Below are 27,628 nucleotides of genomic sequence, written 5' to 3'. Positions count from 1 at the left end.
TACATGCTTTTCTCTCTGGAGCAGATAATCCCAAGGACTGCAGGAGCAAAACAAACAAATCTACTGCAATTTCTCATTTTTGCTATGGTTACAGTTATGTTCCATAGGTGTTGTCACAGAAGCCACAATGCTCTTATTATTTTTTGCTTTTAGGCCTTTGGTGTCTGTATACCTTAACTGATAAGGATGCTAGGTACTATATACTTCCTAACAAGAGACAAAACTGCTTTGAAAAACTCAGTCTTAAAAAGTCCACCTTTTACAAAGAACTAAGTGTAGGGTGCTGTACCATGGAGATAAAATTTCTTGATCTAAAGGAAGATAATGGATCACTGGGTGGATAACTAAGGTGAGACTTTATGTAGGACCTTCCAAGAAAGTGGGGAGGTTTATAGCCCTGACTGCTGAAAACTGTGAAGAATCTTTTACTCAGAAAAAAAGAATAAAAGAGACAGTGTCCTCGTCAGCTTAGGGTGCTGGAACAAGGAGAAAAGGGACTTCTCTAAGGGTTTACTGACCTTTAAGAGACCAATAAGACTGGATGGTCCTGTTATATACAACATCATCGTGCTCATGTTGGGAAGTATCCAGGTGACCAATCTCAGCTAACAGATTTGACTAGACTTCCAGTGCAGGAAGAAGGGATAGGAAATAATTTCAGGAAGAAGTTCTTTAGAAGTATAGACTTTCTAGATTGCTTTCACTAGAGACATTTGAGATCACTAATGGAGGTACAGTTGTTGGGTCTTTCGATCTTAATACATGGGTGACATTTGAATATTTTTGTAATGAAACCAAAAGACTAATTAAGAGATCTGTTACCACTCCGCTGAGGCCTTTCTTCTCCTCTTCCCTTGGGTAATGTGATGTGTGACTGGCATACAGCTAGACAGCTTTCTGTCCAGCACCTACACACACTTACTGCTGCCTATTCTTACATTTGTAGCTTTGATTTCTCCAGCCTCTTAGTGCACACTCACCACCCACATTCCTGGAAGTCTTAACCCACATCCCGAAGCAAGTCCTAAATATACAGTTGCCAGATAGATGATCACTAAGCATTTGTATGAGTAGAAGACATGTATAACTTAACTCCAACTTTCTGGCTCTGAAACAGGCTTTCCTAGTTTAGCAATGAAGTGGAAGCCTTGACCAAATGGACACTGTGCTTTGAGTATTCCATTAACTTTGGGACTTTTGTAGGATCTGGATGTAAGGAAGTTGTTCCATGAATTCTCCATCAGTAGCATCGGCAAGTATGACTGTATGTCACATTGCTGACACCAGTCCCTGTGAGTAAGTGACCTGTGTTGGTTGGTTTGGGTATTGATGAAGTCTGTTGTGTTGCAGTTTCATTGTTGTTTGTGCCTAAAATGACTAGATTGAAGCTAATCTGCCTGTAAGATTCAGTTATGCCTCTGTTGCCCAGAGGAATCCATTAAACAGCTACAAGATCTAAGTCTGCTGTGGTTGACCATTTCTTGAATAGTGCAAGGACAATGCCTACATCTGCAGGTGGTCAGCCAGGAGCTATCATGATCCAGTGTAGATGGCTGGCAACCATTTGCTTGACAACTTTAGTGGGGACACTGGCCTAAAACCACTCAGTGGGTTGCCAGCCACAAATTGCTCAAAGAAGTTGTTTAAGAGGGTCCTACAGTTTGCTGCTCTGTGTTCCTGAGCAAGGTATTCACCTTAGGTTTTGGGTTTTCTTTCTTTACCATTTCAAACTTAGTTGCTATTTTTTACTTCTTTCCAACCTTACTCATTTATCAGCACAGATGCCCACCTTGCTATTTGAACTTCCCTGCCTTCTTGCCCTCAGAATTGGCATGTCTCTGAGTTACTTGCCTCCTGACCTTGGCTCATCTGGTTCCCAACACCTGTCTCTGATCTGCCGACAGATAGCCTAACATGAATCAATTTATTGGGGAAAATTGGTTAATGTCTTAGTGCAAGATCAAAGGTTCTGCCCAACAGCAAACAGCTTCCCCTGCCAAAGTGCAGGCATTTGGTGGAGCTTTACGTACCTTGCCACGTACATATTTTCTTGTTTTTGTTATAAAATTACACATTCACAACATGATTGGTATACTCTGCACAGAAGAAATGATGACTCAGATTTAGTGGGGAAAAAAAAGAACATGGTTAACCATTTTCCGGGGCTGCTCTATCTTGTCAACTTCTTTCCTGTAGTTGTCTATGTGTATCCAGGCTGAAAACCACATACAAAAGTTTGAAAAGTGTTAGAAAAAAAGAGGTTCCTAGTGTGCCTTTGACACAGTGTGTTTCAGTGATCACTAAGATTCCAGACTTCTTTCACTCACATTATCTCACCAAGAGTATCCTGTCTACCAATTCTTTGGGTTTTGAAGTCTGCTTTTTCTCATAGTTATTCTCCTGATTTCACTTTTTCCTTATCTCTGATTAGTGAGTTCTACCGCTTCCTGTTTTCTTTCAAGCCAAATAACTTTCCAGTTTTAATAGGAAGTCAAAATCAGTACTAAAGTAGCTCTGCACCCTCCTGTCCCTCCCTGTCCTGTTAACTCTCTCTACTCTGAAATAAGAAGCTGGCTTTAGAATGTTGCAATAAATTGTGTTATTTTCTGTTGCTTTCCCAAAACATATTACCTTGTAATAAAAATTCCCCAGTAATCACAAAACACTCACCTGGATGCATTTAGCTTTTGCTTAGAAACACCCTCACCCCTTCAACCTGGCAGAGAATTGTAGGAAAATTCTAAGAGATCTTTCCTTTTACAGCACCTTTGCTGCTAACTTCATTTTTATACTATAGTTTCTTGAATATTTCTTTCTTGCACATTTTTCTGAAGCATATTTGTTCTTGTAAAACGCAGCAACTGTCTCCCTTGCCTTTCCTTTGACAATGCCTCCTAAACAAGCTGTCCCTTCCATGTCAGGATCCCAGTCCTGCCATGTGTTTCACCAAGACTGTGCAATAATTGTTATGTAAAAATTTTGTGTGTGAAATCCTCAAGTTCTCCCCATGGCTTCTGCATGATCAAGTGTTTGACATATTCTCCTTTAATCCTCCTCCTCTTCCTTGTTTCTTTTATGACACTGTTGCATTCTGTCTTTCTCTCTTCCCCATCAGGTTCCATTCCTTTTACAAATATCCAGAAGCAAATTTTAAACTGTTCTTAAAGATGTTTTCTAGAAATGTTTCATGGAAATAGAAGCCATCATTCTGGACACAATGAAAGAGTTAAAAATATTTTTTAAATGGCTTCCGTTGGAAATACATACATAGAGAAAAATTACCATGCCTGCTTTGTTAAATTATGACATCTTCTCTTTAACGTGGACCAGATTTTTGTAAACTATAAATATATTCTACCACATCAAGATGTAGCTCAGATCTGAAAAGGAAGGAACCCTGTCAAATCTATTGTACTTCCAAGTTTTTAGTACATGCTCTGTTCTCATTTAAATGTAAAGAAACATCAAGTATTACCATAATTCTTAATTCTCTGTCAAAGGTGGGCTCTCTCTTTGCTGGCAGTTATATTTGAATAGGGATCAGTTTTATTTCCAGAAAATCTGTGTCATGAGGTTGACCCACCACATAAAAACAGCTTTCTGTTGCTCATAACTCTGGAATGCTGACTGTTAACAGTAAATGGAGCTAACGGGGCAGAAGCAAATGATAAGAACAGATTAAAACCATGGGCTTTATGGCAGTGTCCTGCATCGCTGCTATGCCATCCAACATCATTTTATCTCTGGATCAGGTGCTCTGGTCAGACTAAATGTTTCTATTTTTATCTGTTTGAGCTCAGACGATCTGTGAGTCTTTGTGAACCACACCCTGGAATTCATTCTTTCCAGCCATTCTCTTTTCCCTCTTCTTTTTTCATGTGGTAACTATTGGTTTTCCTTTTTGTAGCCAAAAGTAACATTTTATTGTTTTTTGTCATGGAAACGCTCTTAACTTGTTTTTGTTCCATCCCTTGTGAAAGCATCTGATTAATTGAACTGGCATAAAGGAGAAAAGAAAATACACTCTTACTGTAAAGAGCATGCCTTTCACTGTGCTTTTTATTTTGAAACTGTGCAGTAGGCCGTTGCCGAACAGTTAACAGTGTAAAGGAGACCCACAAACCTCGGATTTCCATCAGTATTTCTTCCCCATCCTTAATTCTCTTCCAACAGGTCAACTATAAGTGTTCAGCTTGGGCCAAGTTAATTTCTGAGGTAATACTACAGAAATCAGCAGGGTTTATGTCAGAGCTGGGTTTGGTTCCCTTCCCATGGTGTGCAGATGGCCCCAGGGAGCACCAGGGATGATGTGAGAGGCTGGTCCATGATGCTTATTAGATGCATATTAGAAACTCCTGCTGTTTCCTCTGCCACATAGCTTCTCTGGGCTGGTTTAGATGATTAAGAGCATGTGCTCCTGCTAGATCTCATGCTGTGGCTCTGACTCAGGGAATATACCACAAACACATTTTAAAATTCACATTTTGAACAGATTTCTGACAAATGCAGTTGTCATTGGGCCTCACAAGCAGCCAAGCAGTAAGATTTCGCTGAAGACACTGAGCTTCCAGCGAACAAACATGTTCTTCCACAGACCGTGTCTGCTTCATAACAGATTCTTAATCTGAGTGTGATTTCATCCATTCTCACTTCTCCTGAATGCCTTGAGACGATCAATGGGACAGAGGAACCATTATCCATTCAAGTCAGGCAGCCTCCCTGCAGAATGCAAAAAAGTGCTGTCTCCGTCAAAATTGAAATGTTTAAGCTATTACGCCTGCGTAATCAGCCACTAAAACAAAATACAATATCCTGAACATCTAACAGACTATGATGTTTATAAAAAAATTAATTCCTTGTTTCTTCTGGGGATGCAAGCTTCAGCTTCTGCGGTCTCACATTGCCCTGAAATCACTGAATTTTTTTTCCAGTTTAAAAGAAAAGTTCTTTCCCTTATACCTCTAATGGCAGAGCAGTGTCAGGCACTGTGAGCAGTTAGGGAGGACATGATCAAGCAAATTATGTAGCAATGCACTACACTTAGCCCTGGAGGTGGTGGGACTAGCTCAGCATTTGTAAAACTTGCCTAGATATTTAGCTTGGACAGAACCCAAACTTCATCTGAGGTTAAAAAGTATCCAGCAGAGTTTATTAAAATTCTGAGTTTCCTGTCATCTAGAAGAGAGCAGAGGCAAAAGGGCAGTATAGAAGGTTGGTTCTTATAGTACTGCCACTTTCTGAGAGAGATTCATAGATTGCTTTTTTTGACCTTTTTGATGTTTACCAGCCTAATAAAATATTGGAGCAGACTTTAGATGCTACTGGTGGGAAAATCCTGATGGGACGTCTCGCCTTATCTTCCTATTCCCTGGTTTTGTTGTTAGGACTTGTCATTCTGTAGTTTAGCTTATAGATAATATATGCTGATACAATGAGAAGCTATCTTTTGCTAGTTCAGTTGCTGAAAGGCAAGAGCACACTCTTTTTTTGTTGTATCTCTTCAACCATTTTCACATTTGAGGTTACTGTCAACATGACTTTTGCAGTTGCTGTCCTACTAGGTACATACCAATGGAAGGTGGGAGACCCTTAATATCAGGTGTCATTTCATTAGCATGGCACTAGGCACGAAAATCACATGTCTGGTTTTGAAAATTGCACTGAGTATGTGTGTTTTCTTCAGCTTTGAGAGGGAAGGCGAGCCAATTCCACCAGTTATGAATGGGCTCAAACTAAAATCCCACATCCCTTTTAGAAAACAAGAAACAGAATTAACAAGGCTTCAGCACTGCCATCTAATTCACTTGAACTGGTTTAAAAATTCATTATAAAGTACACAGTACTGATAATGATGTTTAAGAGAGTGGTGGTTTTCTGGTTTATAACTGCCTGAGGTACTCTTCTGACTATAAAATAATTATTCTTAGAAGTCAAAACCTGTATTTTGTGGGAAATGTGTATGATGTATATCCTTGTTTCTGAAGAGTATTATTAAAACGTAGTTTACTTGACCAAAATCCCATAGTTTGGATGTTGATTCTGCCATTGAAGTCAATAAAATTGAAATGTTTTTTATCAGAAAAAGTGATGAAATCTAGCCCCCATTTAAAAATCAGTCTTAACTGTGCCTTTAAACATAAAGGGTGCAAAATATCAGCACAAGTTCCTGCCAAGAGAGACAGCACATGAAAAAATCTGGGTTTATATCCCCACGGAAACAAGGTGCTAACCCTGAAGGGATGCAGAAGAAGAATGTAGCAAAGTCCCCAAAGCAGAAAATTCTTATTTAATGCAAGGCTGTTTTGAAATTACCTAGAATTTCATACTTGCACGAGGTGGTTCAGATACCAAGTAAACCTGCAAAGAAAACTATTAGCTACTTTACATTTCAAAATGTGGAATCACTTTCAATACTTCAGATTTATTTTTTCCTCCTAGCTAAACAGTTCTCATGTATTCTGTGTGGCAGACAGTCTCTTTGAAAAACTTTGACAGTGTTTCTTCCATTTCTAGGTCTATGGTGGCCCCGATTTCCTCTCTCCTAGACTAGCCCAGCTGTGTGTTTCAAGATCAGCACAGAACCCACTGCAAATCTCTACTACTGGCAATTCAGCCATTGTCCTTTTCAAGGCAGATGCAACAATAACAGGGAAAGGTTTTAATGCCTCCTGGCAAGAAAATCCGGGTGGTGAGTATGCTGATTAACACCAGGAGCAATTCAGGAAGTCTGAGAATCATGGATCAGCCATGCAAGCATTTAAAGTAATCAGACAGCATAGGACTGAAAACTGAAGGACACTTCAGGTGTTACTGGATTTGATAACACTAAAAGATGCTGAAAAACACACAGAGGAAAAAATTGTCTAACTAACTGAAATCTAGGCCTATTTATGTATTTTGTAACAGTCTACCTTGTTGGGGTTTCTTCTCTACATAATTAATCAAGCCATTCCTGTAATCAGAAAAGAACTTTTGCATGCTACCAGTTCTCCCCACCCACTCACCCACACAGAGTCCTTTATTAGCTGAATGATGCTTTTGGTTTTAAACTGTAAAGTGAAAAATATCTGAGAACATGGTTTAACTTGGAGAACTCGGTGGACTCAAAAAATACTTGGAATGATTAGTAAATACTTGAACTCTATAAGGTTCATCTGTCCCCCATGTGATTATTTGTTCAAAACCTTACTGGTAATCAGTAAAAGAAGAGACATGCTTAGAAGACCCAACCACATGTCTCTACATGGGAGTTCTTACGAAAAGGCCAATTATTGGGAAATAATTGCAACAAAAAGTGAGGAGAGGCAGATTTTAATTCGTGCAGTATTGCTTGATTAAGCACACTGATTAATTAGTTTGTCAAGGTTTATACTTATCCATTCTCACAAGTTTTATGAGAAAGGCACAAGATTTTTTTTGAATAAAAGTCTACAATAGTCCTTTGAATTAATCCCTTTCCGAGATCTGGCAGCTTATTTTTTGCTTCTTAGGCCCCCTGAAGCTTTCTCATCACTTTACAGCATTTTGCCTGTTGTACTCCATCCCCTCTCTAGCCTCTAAAATACCCCCTCACCAGAACGAAGTAACAGTATAGTTCTTATCCTTCCAGCAGGCTGCCTCCATCTGCAGCAGTCCCAATGTCTTTTTCTCACCCTCCTCCATCCCTTTGCAACATATAAAAGTCCATTTGTTTGTGTTAGTCCTGTTGAAAGCCCTGGCACTTCCCGCACAGGATCCATCATTCCAGGCTATTTAGATATTCATGAGCACTGGAGCTGTTCTGGTAAGAAATACCTGAGGGTGGAGTCCTCAGGAAGCCCTCAACTGCATGGGCAGAGTAGTAGAAACTTCAGGCTTGCAATTGTTGCACTCATGGGGAGAGTGCAGCTCCTAGCTGTCTTGATATTTTCAGAAATGGTTTTCCCACCCCTCTTCTCAGCTAGGCCTAGTAACTGCTTTCTCAGTATGCTAGGTCTGTGGCATTCATATGAATGGTATTTTTGATTGCTTTTGCAATATCTAGGATAGAGGAATACCAGTATTAATGTTCAGCCATTAGAACACCTACTACCAGCCTGGGGCTAGAAAAAAACATTACTCACAAGCATTGTTGTTGCATATTCACTGGTAATGATAATGGTATACTTTCCTGATAGTCATTTCCATTGATTTTTGTTGCAAACATGACACTTCAACAGTTGGAGCACTCATCTTACAGAAGTTTAATATAGAAAATATAAAGATGGAGGTGTTCCTCCCTTAGTTTAAAAATACAGGTGGAATCTTGCTAAGCATAAAAGAGCTTGTGATTAAACTGATTATGTCTTTTTCAGGCTGTGGTGGTATTTTCCAAGCTACCAGTGGGGAAATCCATTCTCCAAACTATCCTCAACCTTATAATAACAGCACAGATTGTTCTTGGATCATCCAAGTTGACTACAGCCACAGAGTCCTATTGAATTTCACGGATTTTGACATTGAAAATCACCATTCATGTAACTATGACAATGTTGCAGTAAGTAACAATAGAAATTTCAAAAGTTTCCTCAATGAGTCTGGTGAAATGCTTGCAAAAGAGGAAGCTTACTGTGCAACCTAGGCTGCAGTTGGTTTCAGACTCATAGTTGCATAGTCATGTTTATTCACCGATGAGCTAAGTCTTAAATTTGCAGCTAAATAGTTATCTAGTTCCCTTTGCTTCACCAAGGAAGCAGGCTTCACAAATGCATTTCCGAATTCTTCCAGGTTCCCACTTATGTCTGAAAGGAACTTTTCTTGAAAGCAGTGCATGCTACATCCTGGCAGCACATTTTTCCTTTTGGTGGTGTGAGTTGTAGTTAGTACTGCAGGAATAACCTCATACATAGATGACTGTTATAATGACACCTTTTCCCATTTATCGTGCAGTTTACCCCAGCTTGCTCCAAGACATAGGATGGTCTGCCCACGTATGTAATAGACTGACCACACTGTGTTACAAACTCAGGAGAGAGGGAGATCTACATCCAGAGGGAATTGTGGCTGGCTGGTTTTCTTTATGCATGCACTGTATATTCAAGTGCTCCTCAGCTGTCTGTTTAATTGCTTCATTAGAGCTACCGCTGTCTTAGAAGCTTCACATTGCTGTTGGTTTGTGAGCTTTTGTTGATGTCACAGAAATTCAAGTTGCTGCTCTATCAGTGCACAACAATGAAGAAACCTCCATGTCTCCACTTGGCCTTTTGGGAGCAGGGACATGAAATCCTGACCTTTGATGTCAGATTACACTCCACTCAGTACAAAGACATGTGTGATCAGTACCAGGTGGATAAAGCACAGTGACTGTAGCCCAAAATCCAGCTTCCCTCTCCTTGATAAACTGTCATTCACAGAGAACTCAGTTTGGCAGGAACTGAGACTCTTTTGAAAACAGCATCAGTTTTAACAGCACTGCCTTGTAAAGCAATGTGTCCCCGTTTTGCTGAGCAGAACTGAAGATTTCAGTTGGCCACAAAGTATCTTTATACAATGCCTTTATTTTTTTTCTGGTCCTGAAGCATAGGGAAATACAGTTATGTCTTTTTATTAAAATTGTTTAACTACATCAGGGGGATCATTGAAAGGGAAAATCTTCTGTGATACCACACAGGAGTAGAAAATCAGATTGCCTGACAGAAACATGGCCATCTGAAATGGCAGTACTGGTAAAAATGCCAAAAAAATTTTACAAATTAAGGGCTAAGTTCTGAAAAGACCTGATATACAAGTGTCTCTTTTAAACTGATGCCAATGGATGCACGTACATATCCAAACACTTCGTAGAGTAACTCAGTTCTGTGAGCTCCTTGCAGTTACAGGCACAGCTTCCATTACCTTTATAAGCCAGATAGAGGCACTGGGCTTTTATTCACTGAAAGGCATCGTTCCTTCAGCTGGCAGAGGAGATGGCTGTGGCAGAGCTCTTTGCGTGAGCAGAGTTTCACAGAATCACAGAATCATCTAGGTTGGAAAAGACCTTGAAGATCATCTAGTCCAACCATTAACCTAACATTGACAGTTCTCAACTATACCGTATCCCTAAGCGCTATGTCAACCCGACTCTTAAACACCTCCAGGGATGGGGACTCCACCACTGCCGTGGGCAGCCCATTCCAATGCCCAACAACCCATTCCGTAAAGAAATACTTCCTAATATCCAGTCTAAACCTTCCCTGGCGCAACTTGAGGCCATTCCCTCTTGTCCTATCGCTTGTTACTTCATTAAAGAGACTCATCCCCAGCTCTCTGCAACCTCCTTTCAGGTAGTTGTAGAGGGCGATGAGGTCTCCCCTCAGCCTCCTCTTCTCCAGACTAAACAACCCCAGTTCCCTCAGCCGCTCCTCATACAACATGTGCTCCAGACCCTTCACCAGCTTTGTTGCCCTTCTCTGGACACGCTCGAGTAATTCAATGTCCTTCTTGTAGTGAGGGGCCCAAAACTGAACACAGTAATCGAGGTGCAGCCTCACCAGTGCCGAGTACAGGGACAAGATCACTTCCCTGTCCCTGCTGGCCACGCTATTTCTGATACAAGCCAGGATGCCATTGGCCTTCTTGGCCACCTGGGCACACTGCTGGCTCATGTTCAGCCGGCTCTCAATCAACACCCCCTGGTCCCTCTCTGGCAGCTCTCCAGCCACTCCTCCCCAAGCCTGTAGCGCTGCTGGGGGTTGTTGTGGCCCAAGTGCAGCACCCGGCATTTGGCCTTATTGAAACTCCTACAGTTGGCCTTAGCCCATCGCTCCAGCCTGTCCAGATCTCTCTGCAGAGCCTCCCTACCCTCGAGCAGATCAACACTCCCACCCAACTCGGTGTCATCTGCAAACTTACTGAGGGTGCACTCGATCCCCTCGTCTAGATCATCAATAAAGATGTTAAACAGGAGTGGCCCCAAAACCGAGCCCTGGGGGACACCACTTGTGACCGGCCGCCAACCACATTTAACTCCATTCACCACAACTCTCTGGGCCTGGCCATCCAGACAGTTTTTTACCCAGCAAAGCGTGTGCCCATCCAACCCTTGAGCAGCCAGTTTCACCAGGAGAATGCTGTGGGAAATGGTGTCAAAGGCCTTATAAAGTCAAGGTAGACAACATCCACAGCCTTTCCCTCATCCAATAAGCAGGTCGCCCTGTCGTAGAAGGAGATCAGGTTTGTCAAGCAGGACCTGCCTTTCATAAACCCATGCTGACTGGGCCTGATCATCTGGTTGTCCCGCACATGTTGTATGATGGTACTCAGGATGAGCTGCTCCATCAGCTTCCCGGGCACCGAAGTCAAGCTGACAGGCCTGTAATTTCCCGGATCATCCTTCCGACCCTTCTTATATATGGGCGTCACATTGGCTGATTTCCAATCTGGTCAGCCAGGACTGCTGGTAAATGATGGAAAGCGGCTTGGCAAGCACCCCAGCCAGCTCCTTCAGCACCCTCAGGTGTATCCCATCCGGTCCCATAGACTTGTGTGTGTCTATGTGATGCAGTAGTGACTGACTATCTCCTCCTGGATTGTGGGGGGGTCGTTCTCCCAGTCTTTGTCTTCTGGCTGAGAAGGCTGGATTCCCTCAATACAACTAGTCTTGCTATTAAAGACTGAGGCAAAGAAGGCATTAAGCACCTCAGCCTTTTCCTCATCACTTGTTACCATGTTTCCTCCTGCGTCTAGCAGGGGATGGAGGCTCTCCCTGGTCTTTCTTTTGCTGTTGGCATACTTATAGAAACATTTCTTGTTGTCCTTGACTGCTGAAGCCAGATTAATTTCTAGCTGGGCTTTAGACCTCCTGATTTCCACCCTGCATAGCCTCACAGCATCTTTGTAATCACTGTGAGTCGCTAGCCCCTTCTTCCAAAGGCTGTAAACTCTCCTTTTCTCCCTGAGTTGCAGCCAAAGCTCCCTGTTTAGCCAGGGTGGTCTTCTCTGGTGCCGGCTTTGTTTGCAAACCATTGCGGTGCATTGACACCCCTTTTCCTCTATTGCCCTGTGAGTATCTGTTGTTTGCTTCTGTTTTTTGGGGTTGGTGGAGGAGCAGGAGGCAGTTGCCTGTCAGCCCCAGCTGTGCAAACACAACTGAAGCAGCAACATGAGCAGGGAGGGAGATTTAAATTTAATGCAGGCATCAATCACTGCCCACCAAGTGGACAGTGGTTTGAAAATGGATGAGGGAGAATGCTGATTTGAAGCCAAGAGATAACAGAGGGCTCTGGTGTATGAGGTAGAGAAGAGCTTTTTAGTAGGGGGACCAGAAGGGCAAGAAAGGGGTGGATGGAGTTTCTTTCTCTACGTGGTATGCCAGTAAGCAGAAAATCACTTGTTACCAACACCTGTATGTGCTCTGTGTTCATCTCATTCCAAGACTTGCTATATACCTCACACGGTAATGGGAGAACAGAGTGAGGGGACAGAGTGTGCCTGGAAATATATAAGTATATGTCTGACTGTGAATGGTTTAGGAACTGTGTTCCAAAATCTGTGTAAATGGAAAATACAGGCAGCTAAGGAAGCTGATGGGTTGTTTTTCTCTCTCTAATATAGGAACAACTACTGTGTATGAGTAAGACAGTGGTTCCACCCTTTTCTATTTCCCAAATTTTTACTTATCTTTATGTATTTTCTTTTGCTCTGTGAGTTCTCTTGGGGCTTTCCTCCACCCTTGAATGTACCAATTGCCTTTTCCTTCATCCTTCCTCTTCTAGACCCTGTCATTTTTCCCTGTGTTATGACTCGAGATTTTTAATTTTTTAAAAAATATTTCTACCGTAAATTCCTTTCTATGGAGAACACATGAAAATGTATTCTTTTCCTGTAATGTTTTCCATTGCACATTTGATATATGAGCAAAATGGAAGGAGGGAAAATACGCCTGTCTGTTGCTTCTTGGCTGTGCTGCAGCTCCAGAAAGCCCAGTGCATTTTTCAATTCTGCTCAGTGATTTCACATGTGACTGAGCACAGAACTAGGTTCAGCCAAATTAATTCTAAGCCTGTAGTTTACACCCACGGTGTAACTGCTCTGAGCTCCCTCTAGAGTCAATGGATGGAGTGCGCAGAGAGTAGTCCAGGCCACCAAAAAGTACATTCTTCATTCACTTAGCTGCCTAAATGTAATTGATTCCTCAGCTTCTGTGCCTCAGATCTGTACCATATCTGTTCTCAGAACGGGTGAGCAGCTCTTCATCTGCTAAATAACGATGCCTTTACTTTCTCTGATCTCAAATATAACATGGTTATATTCTGTAGAAAGCATAAGATCTTTGAGAGGAGTTTTTGCTGTCACTGTCACCATACATAAGGAATAAATTTTTAATTTCTCTTTGCGTACCAGCCCATTTCTATCTGCAGAGTGTGTCTTACAACAAACGGATTTGTTTCTCTGAAGGAAAATAGAGGGAAAGAAATAATGAATGCACTAATTCCTGTATCTCTTGCCATTGAGTTTAACCAGTATTGTATCTGATGCTACACCAAGAGCACAAGTCAGCAAGAGTTGCAAGTATTTGGTGACTTGAGGAGGACATGACTCGAAAGGCAGTGCTTGTAGCACAGGAAAAGGGGAGGGAGAAATAGTTTGTTCTTTTCAGTGCCTTTGATTAAGTAAATATTACTTTCTTTTCTTGTTGCAGTATAGCAAGTAGTACACAGGAGTGTAGAAATGTAAGCCTCTGGGAGCTAGAGAGGAGGTATGACTTCATTTATTGCAGGTGCTGGCAGAGAGGATCTTCCAAGAGAGGACAGCTAGAAATATGTGGAATTTATTTTTATGGGTCAGAAGACAAAAATTATCTTCTTTTTGTCATGTGCTTTTGCAAAATGCAGGACACATTTGAACAAGAAGGCAATGAGTCACTCAGTTATGTTCATTATGGAAAGGGAAAAGAAGACCAAATTGCTGCTATGCACAGTGCAAATGAAAACTTGGCTTTTAAGTAAGCAGATACATCATTTTCCGTTACTCAGGCAGCCACAGAATGCATTTCTCAGATGTTTTCAAAATAACTTTAAGAAGCTGCACAGAGACACAAATCTTTCCTGAACTAGTGTGTGAATATTGTGATTTCTGATCTAGATTCAAGACTGAAATCCTCCCTGTGAAATAGTTTAAGCCAATAAATAGCAGATGAGCAAAAATGATACAGCCATAAAATATCCATGTGTTACTGTTCCTGCTTAACTTGTAGCCACCATAACTCCTAAGAGTTGTTGCTGTATCTCACTAATGCTTATGCTGAACTGTTCCTTGAATCAGATTTTTAGCAAGTGAAAAGGCTAGGAATCATTTCTTCAAGCAAGCTGCCCAGAAACAGCAGATACACTTGATTTAGAAAACATTCCTCTGACTTCATGCTCTTCTACCAGTATTAACCACAGAAAGACCTTATTCCAGAAAGCTCTTGTAATGAAATGTCTGCTTAGTCTCTTATGTTACTCATCCTTAATATCTTACCAAGTGAGAAAGCTCAACTACTAGAGTGTCACAACAGTCCATGTGTCAATGGTCACATCCTCAGCTGTTGCAGAGTGGCACAGATCCATCAAACCCAGCAGTTTACATAAACTGTAGTCAGGCCCTCTCCATGCTCTGTCAATGCAATGCTTATTCTCAGTTCTAGCATTCATATAAAATCCTCTCACTACTGTCTAGGGAGAGACAGTACCTTAATTCCTAAGGGTTATTTTGTTAGTCATTACTTTTTTTCCACATTCCATGGTTTGTGGTTTTTAACTCCAGGCAGTCTGATTTATATACAGAATGTATGTGCAGAGAAAGAATAAACGCTGCACACTACGTATTAAAGGGCTGATTGTGGCAGGATGCCAAGAGAGAAGAAAAGGTTGAATGGATATTTTGGGTCTCTTTACCAGATACTAATTTTTACAGACATTGCAGTACACTTTATACTCCATCACAAGGTCCCACACAGATAGCTAGTGTTAACAGGCCCAAGGGCAAATGTTTAATTCATGAATGCAGCACTTGCTGTGTAGGGTGTGTCAGTGGATTAAGCAGGAGTTTGTCCTTTGTTTCTCAGCTCCGAGTTTTATTTGAGACAGGTCATCTTTCAGCTACTGTTTTTATATATTTTTTTTCACTAATGTGCTCAAAGGCCTTTGGATACTGGAGGCAGAAACGTTGCATTGTGTTATACAGTGTAGTTGGAAATTTGTAATTCTTCGATCCTGCATTGCACAGACTTGCTGAAATTTGAGGCATTTTTAAGTAAAAGAAGACAATCTCAATAAGAAGTACAGGCCTTCTAACCCAATGGCATTATTTTGCTCAAAGAGGGCTTTTATATAGCTCTTAACATCCTAACATCTGAATATCTTCCAGTCCTTCTATCCATATTTTTATCTATATTTTTCTCCATTTTGCTATGGGAAGCTGAGTCACAGGTTGTATTAAATGACATGCCTATGGTAATGCAGGATGTTAATGGTGAAACAGGAACTGAATTTAACTGCTGTTGCTGCCCAGTAGCCCAAAGGCTACTCCCTGGGTCATGCAACTGTGCTGATGACTTCAGTGCTCATCACTTCAGAAATCAGGCACAAGGGTGCTGAGACTGTCCCATGGCTCCAAACACAGCAGCAACAAAGCACGTCTGCTGGAATGCTAGGAAAGATTAGTGGGAGACTCAGAGACTGTGGCCATTTTTCTCTCTCTGTGGTTTCTCTTGTTATAATTTCAATGTCGCTTAAGCTAGAAACTCATTGGTTTTAACCTCACTATCCTCCTCTTCCTGATTGTGAAACAGAGAGGAAGGAAACAAAACTATTAGCTGTAAGGGGAAAAAAGAGAAGGCAGGCATTTGTGGTAAAAATTAAAAGTGAAGTTCTGTAAACCCATCTTTACTTTCTTCCTCTCTTTTTCTTACTTTACTCTCTGCTTAAATAACACTTCATGTATATATGTGTGTAATTCAGCACCCTAAAGCTATTATAAAGGGTAAATATATGGACTCTGTTCCTTGATGCTGGGTATATGTACCTAAAAACCATAATCCTAGTGTCTTCTCTTTTTATAGACAGTCATAGCTCCCACTGGTGCACTAGTTGCATGTTAGGGCCAATTTAGAAGTCTTACTGGGAAAAGATGTAGGGTTTAACTGAATAAAAGCTACACAGGAACTCATGTTAACCATCAACAGGAAACAATAAATGTATGGGGATATGTGGATTGTTAAAGGAGAGTTGCTTCCATACCAGATAGATACACACAGAGGAAGGTGGTTACTTGATGCATTTTTGTTATAAAGGCTGCAATAGCTTCAGCCTGTAATACATGCATTTTTTGGAAATGGCCAAAAAATTAAGATAGGCAATGCACAGTTTGTTTGTACTGTCCATACCAGGGCTGTATCAGGATCAAAATATATGAAACATAAGAGAGGGAATGAAATAAAAGTCTTCTCAATACTCCTGTTGAAACCAAATACTTCATCTGATCTTTTCATAACAGGTATTTGATGGTCCTAGCAGTGAAGCACCACTTCTTAGAAAACTCTGTGGAACACAGCATCCTCCTCCCATCACATCCTCCAAGAATCTGATGTACATCCGGCTGCACTCTAATACAACCACCCAGCACAGGGGCTTCAGTGCTCGCTTTACTGAAGGTAATTTTGTCATTTACATTAATTCATATTTATCTAATCACCAGTTGCTCTGTATTAGACACAATCTTTTAGCATCGCTGGTAACGGGAAGTGTTTCTATACATGCAGCATACCAGTGTGTATCTTTAACAGGACAGAATTTTTCCAAATTATAGATTAAATAATTTAAAATCTAAGGATCATCTTAGATTCTTTGATTGGTGAAAAAACTTATTTGCATCTAGCACACACCAGTTGCGTCTTATTCCTCCTCCCTAGAGGGTTAGCTACCCATAACTGTCCTGAGAAAAATATGCAACTGGCAGTTTCCACAGACCTAGTGACAAAATAACATTTTATATGTCTATCCATGCGCATGAATCCGAAAAGCTATAAAAGAATTCTGTGTGGTGCTGTTGATGAAGTCCATGGATTCAGGCCTGCAAACCCTGCCAAACATCAACTATCCAATTTGTGGAGAACTAATTGGTATTTTACATGGTTTCCTTTTTAATGAAAAATGACACCAACTGGGCAGAATTTTTCATGAAATTACATCCTATTTGATGATTGGTGATTTACTTTCAGTTTTTCACAGTAACTTTGAAGACATTTTTTCCCCAAGATACAGCCATTTAGTTTTTTCAGAGAAAATACCGTTCTCTCATTTTCTTCTTAGGATTCTTTTCACTATAAATTAGTGCTTTTCCCAGAAATGTTTTTTCCTTTGAAAATACTGTGAAAAATTATAAAGAAAAGGAGGAATTTGGATCAGCAAAAATCTCAGGAACCCCAGTTATTGCGGTACTAGTTAGATGCCTAATTAGGCATTTCTGACTAACAGCTCTGTTAAACATTCTCAGCGCACATTTATGGGATTAGGCCCTGCACAAAACATGCCTGGTGAGCAAGTGCTGCCTGCCTAGGATGTAGGCAACCCAGCTTCCCTCTTTCTGAGAAAACCCTCCTGATGGATGTTTTAGGCAGCACAGCACTTTAAATGAATCTGTCTCTGGTACCTAACTCCTCACTCTGCTGTTTAAAGCACCTGTGTGTTAAACTCAGATCTGGAGGGTTATGATGAGTCAATATGCTTAGAAATGAGGCATGGCAGCCCTCAGCACTGTTAGCCAAAGTTATGCAGTCAACCGAGCTCTTGCACATGTGCAGCATTTCACACAATTGCAGTTTTGTTGATGCAGCTCACAAGAGATCATGCCAATGCAATGTGATGCCATCCTTGGGCATTGGAAGGTTCGGGAGAGTTTTTTGTAATTGTTTTCTTCCTAGCTGCCAACACAGGCAAATGATCAGAGAAATGATTGTTGCCAACAAAGGCAAATGATCAGTGTATGATTGCACTACCTGGAAACCAAATTATTTTAGCCCCAAGATTGCTCTTCTGGGCTATGAGGAACTATAAAGATGAGGTCTGTTCCCAAGTCAATCTGGCATCTCTCAGATGGTCAGCCAGGGGCAGCATGGACTGTGGATCCTGGTCAAGAAAGTACACTCAGTGATAGGAGCTAGTCCTTAAGTCTCTTCTTCTGAAAAATTACTGTTGTGAATTTTATCCTCATTCCACATTGATGTAGTATGTTACATTTTATTCACTCATTTTTACTACAAAATCCAAGATAAGTGTTTTGTATATATTGATAATGTGTGTATGTGTGTGTGTATGTGTTTCATTCTAAAGCATGCGGAAGTTTCATAGAGTCAGATTCAGTTGGGGCAGCAATTTCCTCTCCTCTGTATCCTGCCAAATACCCAAACAATCAGAACTGCAGCTGGATTATTCAGGCTCAGGAACCATGTAAGTAAAAACATCTTTTATAGTTAGCTGGGATGACTAACATCCTCATCTTCTTTTCTGTAATAACAATACAAAATTCCTCCTTTATTTCTCTAGGAAGTTCTGCATCCTGGTAGTTGGAGAGTGTGGCTCTCCTAATCTGTCCTAAGTCAGATTTCACTTTAAAAGATTTAGTGCATAGTGAGGAAAACAGTTTACAACTTTGTCATAGCTGATTTACTATGGCCCAAGTGTTGCAATTATAAATGAGGTGTTGCATACTATGTGAAGCTGGATTTGTCCATGAGAAAATCTAAGTGTTTATATATAATTAAAGTACTTGCATTTAGCCAACCTTATTTTAGTCTGGATTTTTCAAGCTAGAGTTGTGTTAGATCAAATCTACGCTGTTAACATAAAAAAAAAAGAAAAAAATTAAATAATGAGAAAACATACAGAGGCATTTCAATTTCAAATACAAATAAAAAATAAATAAATAAACTGGTCTTATGTGCATAGATACAATCTCAGATGTTCCTGTCTAATTTTACACAGATTTATGATTGATCATAAAAGACCAAATATTTTCCATCAGATACTGATATTACCTTTAATACCCAGTATTACCTTTACATTGTATAAGATTCCTAAAAAATATTTACAATTGAGTAATCGTATCTTGGTAACATCATTTAAAATAAATGTTTCTTTTTAATAGCAACTACTGAACTTCAGTTGTTCATCTGATATTTAGCCATTGTTGTTAAAATTGTAGAATGTTCCAACCACATTTGTAAGTTTATTCTGCTAGGTTATAAAATGAAAATCAATTTGCCAAAGAAAACTCCAAAACAAAAATCAGGAGATAAGCCATACTTTTTTTTTTTTTTAGCATAGGTTCTTATACAAATATATGAAAATGACAGCATCAAAGCTGTTCCTCACCTATACAACATTTGTTTTTAAAGACAATTGTTTTCTGGATCCAGGTTGAAACCTCATACATAACTGTTGTCTCCTGAATTACATCAGTATGAGGGACCAGAAAAATGCTCTATAAGAAGTAGTGTGTGTATGTAGTGACTTCCTCAATTTACCACCAGGACCACCACATACCACACGTTACAGGTACACGTGGCTTCATTACGCCAGTCACTCAGCACTACAGGGTAGAGCCACATGCAGTAGATTTGGCCAACGGCAAACCACAGCAGAGTTCCTGCTCTGCTTTTACTGAGAAGGCCAACAAGTCTCCTGCTCTTGCCACCCACTGTGTTTTTCCTTTTCACTTTGTATCCTGAGGACCTGCATTGATAGCTGTAATTGATTGACCAGACAGGGCACACAGTGAGTGCCAAACACACAGACTATGCAGCTGAATGCCAGTCAGTGGCACCCTGCTGCGTACAGTGCCTGGGTCCACCTCTGTCATTTCAGCTTATTCTAGCTAATTAATTGTAGCCCAGTGAGAAGCAAAATATTTGTGTCAAATTGAGGTTTGGCCAATGTGGGAGAAAACTTAGTTATCATCTAAATCGTGAGATTCTTTCTGACCTGCTCGAACTGCATAGGAGCTCTAAGGCCAGGACTAACTACTGTCACAGACTGGTGTTGAGGACAGCCTCTCTTCTTCCAGTTGTGACTTCACCTTCGTTCATATCAGACAAGCAAAAGCAATACAAGAGTCAAAAATACCCACAGTCAGAAATCCTCTTTTTCAGGATGTAGCCTCCACTTCAAGGGAGTGGAAAATCCAATTCTGTACAAATATAGCTGAGGGTAGTTAATGATCCTTCGACCAGTCCAATTGATGTATGTGGAACGTTACAAAACGATGAAAGAACCAGCTTTTTCTAAGCCTGGAGCAGGGCAACATCAATTCACATTTTGTCCAGATCTATGGTTTAGATCGCAAGGGAACAGAAGGTCACAGATGTGTAGAAATGAGTTTTGTTTCTGAATGTGTGTAAATTTTCCATGTTGTATTTGCTGACACTTTCAGTATATAATGAAGCTGTTCAGATATTAGGAAATTTAGATTCATGTGTATGTGTTAAATCGTACGGTTCTCATGTTGATTGTACTAGAAAGTACTGAAATATGAAGAGATTTACCAGGACCTTTGCAGTAAGGATTAGTGTACTTCTATCAAATTCACTCCATGTACCAGGGATTATATTACTTCAGATGTTACACTTTAGAGGGACTGACTGACTTCAGGGGAGAAAGGAAAAGATGGTACATTTGTTTACATGTAATTATTTCTCTGTGAAATGCCAAACTTCTTTTTGAGTTTTTACTCTTTGCTGTTGCCAGTCAACCACGTCACACTTTCATTCACTGACTTTGATATTGAATACAATAGACAAAACTGTACAACGGATTTTGTGGAGATTTTGGATGGGAATAACTACGAGGCTCCTCTTCGAGGTATTGTACCTTTCCCTTGTTTATTTCATATACAGAGCTACACCCAGTGTATGCAAAAGAAAGTTTTCTCTGAGTGTTCTCCTGTTTCATGGATTTTCTCTGATAAAGGAAGCTCCTTGGCCACTCCGGCCAGAGGAGACCGGGGTAGAGGGTAAGTGTTCAGTGTGAATGGCACAGTCCTCTCAGGCTCTGTATTCCTATAACCTACAGTTTGGAGCTGACTCCAGCTGCCTCTTCCTTCCTCTTTAGCTGAACAATATTGGGAACAAAGCAATTCAGTTTAAACTGAATTCCGAGTTAACTGTACAAAAACATAACATAACCCACACTCATAAGCACAGTCAACAGTAAACATAGGTGAAGAAAGCTGCAGATTTCTGGGAACAGAAAGCAGATTTTCCTCAAGCCCTGGAAAGCCTGATTTTCTGCTTGTTCCCGAATTTTCTACAGCTTTCTCCCAACATCTGTGTCCCAATCCATCACCTTCAAGTGGCAGGAGCAGTCTGGAGCAGCAAAATTCAGTGCTTATACTGCCAGGAAGCCATGAGAGAGCCCTGGCCACAGGGTGGTTCTGACTCCCCTCACATCCCCAGGGTTACCTCAGATTCCATTTTGGGAAGTTCAGAATGTTTGTGCCTGATCATGCTCTCCCTTACTCTATTTCTGTATATGCTCTCTTGGCAGGAGTGGGGCTGTACTCAATTTAAATGGTTTGTAACTAAGAGCAGAATTCATTTTTTGGTCTCCTACCCTTGGCTTTCACTTGGCAAGAGGACCAGGATACTAGCTGCTATCTTTCTTTTTGCTGTCAGATGCCTTTCTGGTAGATGGTGATTCATATTTCTAATCCCCATGTTACAATCCATTACAGGAGAACTGGTCTGTTATTTGTCACTTGTTTTTTTATCAGAAAGCAGTTGAGTGAAATGGAAACTGCTGTCAGATATATTTGATGGGATTTTTTTTTTTTTTCAATTAGGCTGTAATTTCTGGATAGAGTGAACACAAAGGAGCTCAGTGACAGACTAGCCAGTGACTAGGGTGCCTGGAGTACAGGAGGTCCTTCCTCTGTTAAAAAAAATTGTCATCACAGTTGAGTTCTGTGCTAATGAAATAGAGTATTTCATTTTTATGTAGATTAAATTGGCAACTGCAACTGTAAGCAACAAATGTTACTCCTGGTTGCTGTCAGGCATTAACCCCAAATGTTAAATTACTAATTACACGCTTAACACTTCTTTTTTTTTCTCTCTGTCTTGTTCTCTTTCAGGCCGTTACTGTGGTGCTACTATGCCACATCCTGTCACTTCTTTTGGTAATGCCTTGGTGGTGAACTTCATCTCCAACAACGACATTACCGCCAGGGGCTTCCGTGCCACCTATGCTGCATCATCATCATGTAAGTCCATGTGACAGGTGTTGCTACCTTCTGACTTTTAAGAAGAAGAACAGATCCTGTATCTCTTTATCTCTCTGACATTTCCTCTCTTAAAATCCCCTATTACCCTTCCACTTTTTGGACAAGGCCTCAGCAAGTATATCAACAAGCTAAAGAACAAGGAGACAAGAAGAAATGCTTTCTTGATTAGCAAATGCTCTGGCTCTGTCAAGGTATTTTTTTTTATGTCATCCTTCTCTAGCCTCTGCTGTCTCCTTCTTGTTGCAGCCTGCGGGGGTACTTTCCACATGGACAGAGGAGCTTTCAACAGCCCTGGCTATCCTGAGCCATATCCGCTCAACACGGAGTGTGTCTGGATGATTCTCAGCTCCCCTGGCAACCGGCTCCAGCTGTCCTTCATGTAAATGCATTGCCAGGGGTTATTATTCAGCCCTTTAACAGACCTGAAGGAAGGATGCTCTGTGTTTATTAGGAAATGTAATTACCACATGATAAAGCTGAAACATGTTTTTAGAGTAACTTGGAAAGAGAACACAGCAGTGGTTAGTGGCAGCTTGCAATCGGTGTTCTCCTGTCTTAGTCATTGCTTATATTAAGGCATACAGCATTATATAAATAGGTGGTTTATTGTTTGGGCAGCATGGTATGCTAAAGAAGCCAGTTCTCACTCACTTATAAACAAGAAGAGGAAATTTAGCATTGCTCTGCCTTTTCTTTACAAAGGAAATTCCTACTATTTCCTTACTAGCAGATTCATTGTAGTATTTACTATATAGGTGAGTAATAGAAAGGGTCCAGATACTCCACAGACTCTGAGGTTAAAATTGATATTAAACTCTTCAAAATTTCTCCAACAATTAGTGGAGGTACAACAGGGGCCAGGAGAGTATCCGAAGGAATTTTGTTTTCCCTTCAGCAAAGTAACTTTCCTTTGAAGACTTCTGACAGGAAAGTCATGTGTGATCCACAGAACAATGTGGAGTCCTTTACCAGGGTGGTTAGGTTGTTCTTTACCCATGATGTGGATTTCTGAGCCTCTCAGTTTCCCGGCATCAAACAGTGGCTGCTGCCAAGAAAGAGAGCACTGACCCTTTGCAAAGCTTATCAAGAATGAGCAGGAAAATAAAAGTAATTCTGAACCTGCATTTACAGTTAATCAGGACAAAAGGAAAATTTGCCCAGTAACATGCTGACTGCATACGGTGCAATTTGTTAGGCATGTACTGATTCACTAACACAATAAAAAGGACATTCTATTCCTCCTTTACTCACTGAAGCAGAGAAAAAGTACTACAGCCTGAAAACATTTTCCAAAATATTTGCTACAAAATAATGAATAGCAACTTTTCAGAACTAAAACAGAAATCTAGTGTGAAGCAGAACTATCAGTGGAACATAAATTCAATTATATAAAGTGACACTGAGCAGATGTAAACTCTTTTTCTTCAGTTACACATAGCTGAAAGGCAAGCTGAAAATACTGGAAAGCATGGAGTAATTGTGTTAGAAAGCAGTATTTATTTTATTTAATTTAATATTAGGGGTTTATAAAGTTTTGTTGGCATGAGACATTCATTTTCTTCAGCTCAGTCTGAATAGAAATGTCTGTCTTGCAATTTGAAGGTTAGCTTTAAATTAGTCTGAAGTATATACAGATGAGCGGTTGGAACCATTTCACAGAATGTGTACACTGAACACATATGGCTATATTCAGAACTGAAGGGGAGAAGTTGTTACCAGAAAATCAGAAAGCACAAATATTTGGGGCATTGGTCATAAAAGTCACTCTCTGGAATCTTTACTGTATATTCATAGCCTGCTTCTGAAAAGGATATTGGATTGAATCAAAGCACTCAGAATGACAGATAATGATTTTTAGAATATATTTAGCATTCAGCTTGGTGCAGTAATTAAGAATTTATAATTTGATTACTAAATCCTATTCCTTTTCTAAGGTAAAAATTGGTTTAGAAGAGTTCATAGCAATCCCTATTATTATTTTGTACATCCATCTATGTGAAACTCAGAGAAGCCAGAGAAACAGTAATATTTCATAATTCTGAAGAAACACTCTGACCTGTGAGGTGTTAATTACAAATGAGTCTAGGCCCCTGGCAATTGTTTTCTCACCAGAGAGTATAATGAAATAATACACGTATGAAGGGAATGAAAACTGATTTGTAAGGCAGTAAAGTGTTCCCTGCACCCAATAGATGTGTACCCAGTAAATAGTCTGACCTGGGCTTATATTAAAAATCTGTTCTATGTATCAGGGGTTTTCTGTGTTTCATGGTTGTTGTTGGAGAACCAAGAAACAAGGGTTTGAAAACTCTTTAAAAATTATAACTTTGCAAACTGAAGTTCTGTCAGAAAATAAGGGGCTAGAAAAGAGAGGGCCCTGTATCAGCAGCACTACCAGGTGATAAGCAGTGACCTCTGGGTTCTGGAGGGTTTTGTTGCTGCCCTCTTCTTAACTGTTAGAACAGGATACCAGCGATGGGGATTAGTGGCCTGGCAGGGCAGACTCTGAAGTATGTACCAGTCATATGCCTACTAATGCTCTTCTACTGCTATTGAAACAGAGCGTTTCAGGTGGAAGATAGTAGCGGCTGCACCAAAGATTACCTGGAGATTCGTGAAGGGAATGATACAGGCACGCTGGCAGGACGATTCTGCGGGAACTCCTTGCCTTCAAATAATATGTCTACTGTTGGACATGTCCTGTGGGTCAAATTTGTCTCAGACAGCTCAGGCACTGATGTTGGCTTCAGGGCTACATTCTCTCACTGTGAGTAAATGTTATTTAATTGAAAACCATTGTTCTTTCATAAAACTTCAAAGCTGTAAGGTCTATTACAAAATGTTTGTGGATGTCAGCAAGGCTGTAAATTCACTTAAAAACTATTTTGTAAAATATCTACTGAATGTAAAGGGATTCTCTAAAACATGTCAGAACAGAACTTGTGTGTATGTAAGTATATTAAGTATAACATAAGCAGAGAATCAGACATGTCAATTTTATCTTTTTAAATTATCATAACAGACAATATTTTTTCAGATTGATCATATTATCCTTCCAGAAGCAAAAAATTGCATGGATTACAGAAAATAAAATGTCCTCTATTTCACTGACTGTTTTCTAACAGTTTATCAAGCAATTTTCAGATTCTTTCTTGAGTGGTATTGGGCTGTGAAGATATGAATAAGAGCTATATACTAAAAACTTCTATGGCAACCCGAGTTTACCATTAGCCTCCTCTAAGAGTAAAAATATCTGACCAAATGTCTTGGCTACCTGAGAGTGAGCAATGGTATTTAATATTTATGTGGCCATCTATTAGGCAATTGACAAATTAACAGAAAAGCATTTATTTCCCAGCTTTCCATTTTGCTTTTTGAGTATGACGGTGCCGATCTTCTGGTTTGGATCTAGACACCATCAACCAGGGAACAGAATTAGAAGAAAAGGAAATGTTGCCAGTTTATAGATCCAAAATGTCAAGGGACCATTGCAAACATCAGTCTCACTTGCTGCAAGAACAGACTACTGAAGCTAAACATCCACAGCCATTCTGATTATGCAAGCTGAACTTCTAATAATTTTCCTTTGAGACTTTTACTGCTCATTTTCAAAAGGAATTATCAATAGTTCAGAGCCCAATCAGATCAGAACCATTTTTCACCAGAACACACAAAGGCGTTTTAAAAAAATAATTTTATTATTTAATGCTTCTTGTGAAGAAATGAACATGAAGTAGGCAGAGTCAGGGGGGAATTTAGATGTGCCATCTTACTGCCTCTCCTATGTGTAGAGCCACACGTCGCAAATGGGTAGTTTCCTTCAGATAAGGGCACACTGCATCCCTCACAACAAGAAAATAGATGTGCATCCTAGGACTGCCTGAGACACAAGTCTATGCCTCACAGCGCTGTCTAGTCCTAAGTAAATTAAGTCAGATGGGCTGAAATGAAAGCTACATTCCAGGCTGGGCCTCAATGCTTCTTTTAATCTATATGAATTAGAGGCATTAGTTGTCTCTCTTGTTTTTCAGTGTATGGAAATGACATTGTGGGAAACAGAGGACAAATAGCTTCACCCCAGTGGCCCAGAAGTTACCCTCACAATTCCAATTACCAGTGGCGAATAAGCGTTAATGCTTCACAAGTTATCCATGGCCGTATCCTGCAGATGGATATTGAAAATCATCACATATGCCGTTATGACAAGCTAAAGGTGATTTCATTGTGAGAAGTTATTTTATTTCAATTAACTTTCATAAAAATGATGAATAGAGAAACCTTCAGGAGGAATGGGAAGAATTTCTGAGGGTCAGGTGTGCCTTACTGGTTTTGCTATGTCATCTTTTCATAAATTATTAGCTATAGGAATGGTTACATACTCTTTGGCTCCCTAACAGATATTTCCAGTCTGTAAGTTTGAAACCTGTTAAAAATAAGTCCACAATAGTACAATCCTGAATTTTCAAATCTAAGAATTTCAGGTCAGATAACCAGTTGAACTTTGCTCTGTTGAGTTCAGTTGAGGACAACAGTAATAATAACATTTCAATGCCTCTAAAAATAAGGTTATTTTAAAATCCTTTACTTGTCCTTCTTTGCTCTGTGGATCAGTAATTTGCTGTTGGCAGTAGAAAGGTACCTTTTTCTTCCTGTTTGATTGTTTTTGTGTACCCTCCTGTAATACAGTTTAGCCGCCTTACCAGGCTAAAAAACATAGCACGCATGGTGCTAAGCAAAATGGAGCAACAGAGGCAACAACTTCTTTCTGAACGTAGCTAAACATAACTACTTAGTTAAATAAGGTAAATCTCTTACTGTCTTACTGTCTTTTTTTTTATTTTAACCAGCTGATTTGCTAATTAACTTTTTCATCTTTGAGAAAGAGAAAATTAATACTAGTTCAAGATATTTAGTATATTAAATTCATTATTAATTCACTGATATCCAAATTTAATATTAGTTCCAAAAAGAAATATAACTTTTTCCTTCATCATGAGACTTTAACAGCATCTTCTTTCTTCTAACTCAGCCTACCTTTCTTTGTCAGTCCCTCTGAAAGCAAAATGAGTTTCTTAAATCAGCTAGACATTCAGTGGGTGTGAATCAACCTCACTCAAAGATCAGGTCTTCAATATAATGTTAATGTTTATTTAATATTTCCTAGCTTTCTGTACTGGACACTTTTTACTGGGGGAAAGAGGACAAGAACACAAATAAGTTTGAAAGGTGGCAAAAGAGAAGCATGTTTTAACCATGCAAGATTTTGGCTTATAAATACATAAAATGAAAACAATATTATCGCATATTTATTTAATAGAATTTAAAATATTTGTTCCTCAGGGGGAAAAAGAAAAAAAAAAACCAAACAACCCAC

General features: G+C 40.0%; 1 protein-coding gene across 1 annotated transcript in view; it reads left to right on the top strand.

The window, feature by feature from the left end:
- Positions 1–27,628, top strand: part of CUBN (cubilin) — a 148,444-nt gene that overhangs the window by 66,542 nt on the left and 54,274 nt on the right. Inside the window, exons 30-38 of the mRNA XM_074865188.1 lie at positions 6,514–6,688; positions 8,334–8,515; positions 16,474–16,630; positions 18,309–18,425; positions 20,721–20,834; positions 22,105–22,233; positions 22,501–22,633; positions 24,816–25,021; positions 26,286–26,467. Coding sequence (XP_074721289.1) covers positions 6,514–6,688; positions 8,334–8,515; positions 16,474–16,630; positions 18,309–18,425; positions 20,721–20,834; positions 22,105–22,233; positions 22,501–22,633; positions 24,816–25,021; positions 26,286–26,467 — 1,395 coding nt within the window. The remainder of the gene's footprint in view (positions 1–6,513; positions 6,689–8,333; positions 8,516–16,473; positions 16,631–18,308; positions 18,426–20,720; positions 20,835–22,104; positions 22,234–22,500; positions 22,634–24,815; positions 25,022–26,285; positions 26,468–27,628) is intronic.

This window comes from Strix uralensis, chromosome 1, assembly GCF_047716275.1.
Source record: "Strix uralensis isolate ZFMK-TIS-50842 chromosome 1, bStrUra1, whole genome shotgun sequence".
In the NCBI taxonomy this organism is placed as follows: Eukaryota; Metazoa; Chordata; class Aves; order Strigiformes; family Strigidae; genus Strix; species Strix uralensis.
Note: the sequence above shows the minus strand (reverse complement) of the source record. Positions and strands in the feature narration are given on the sequence as shown.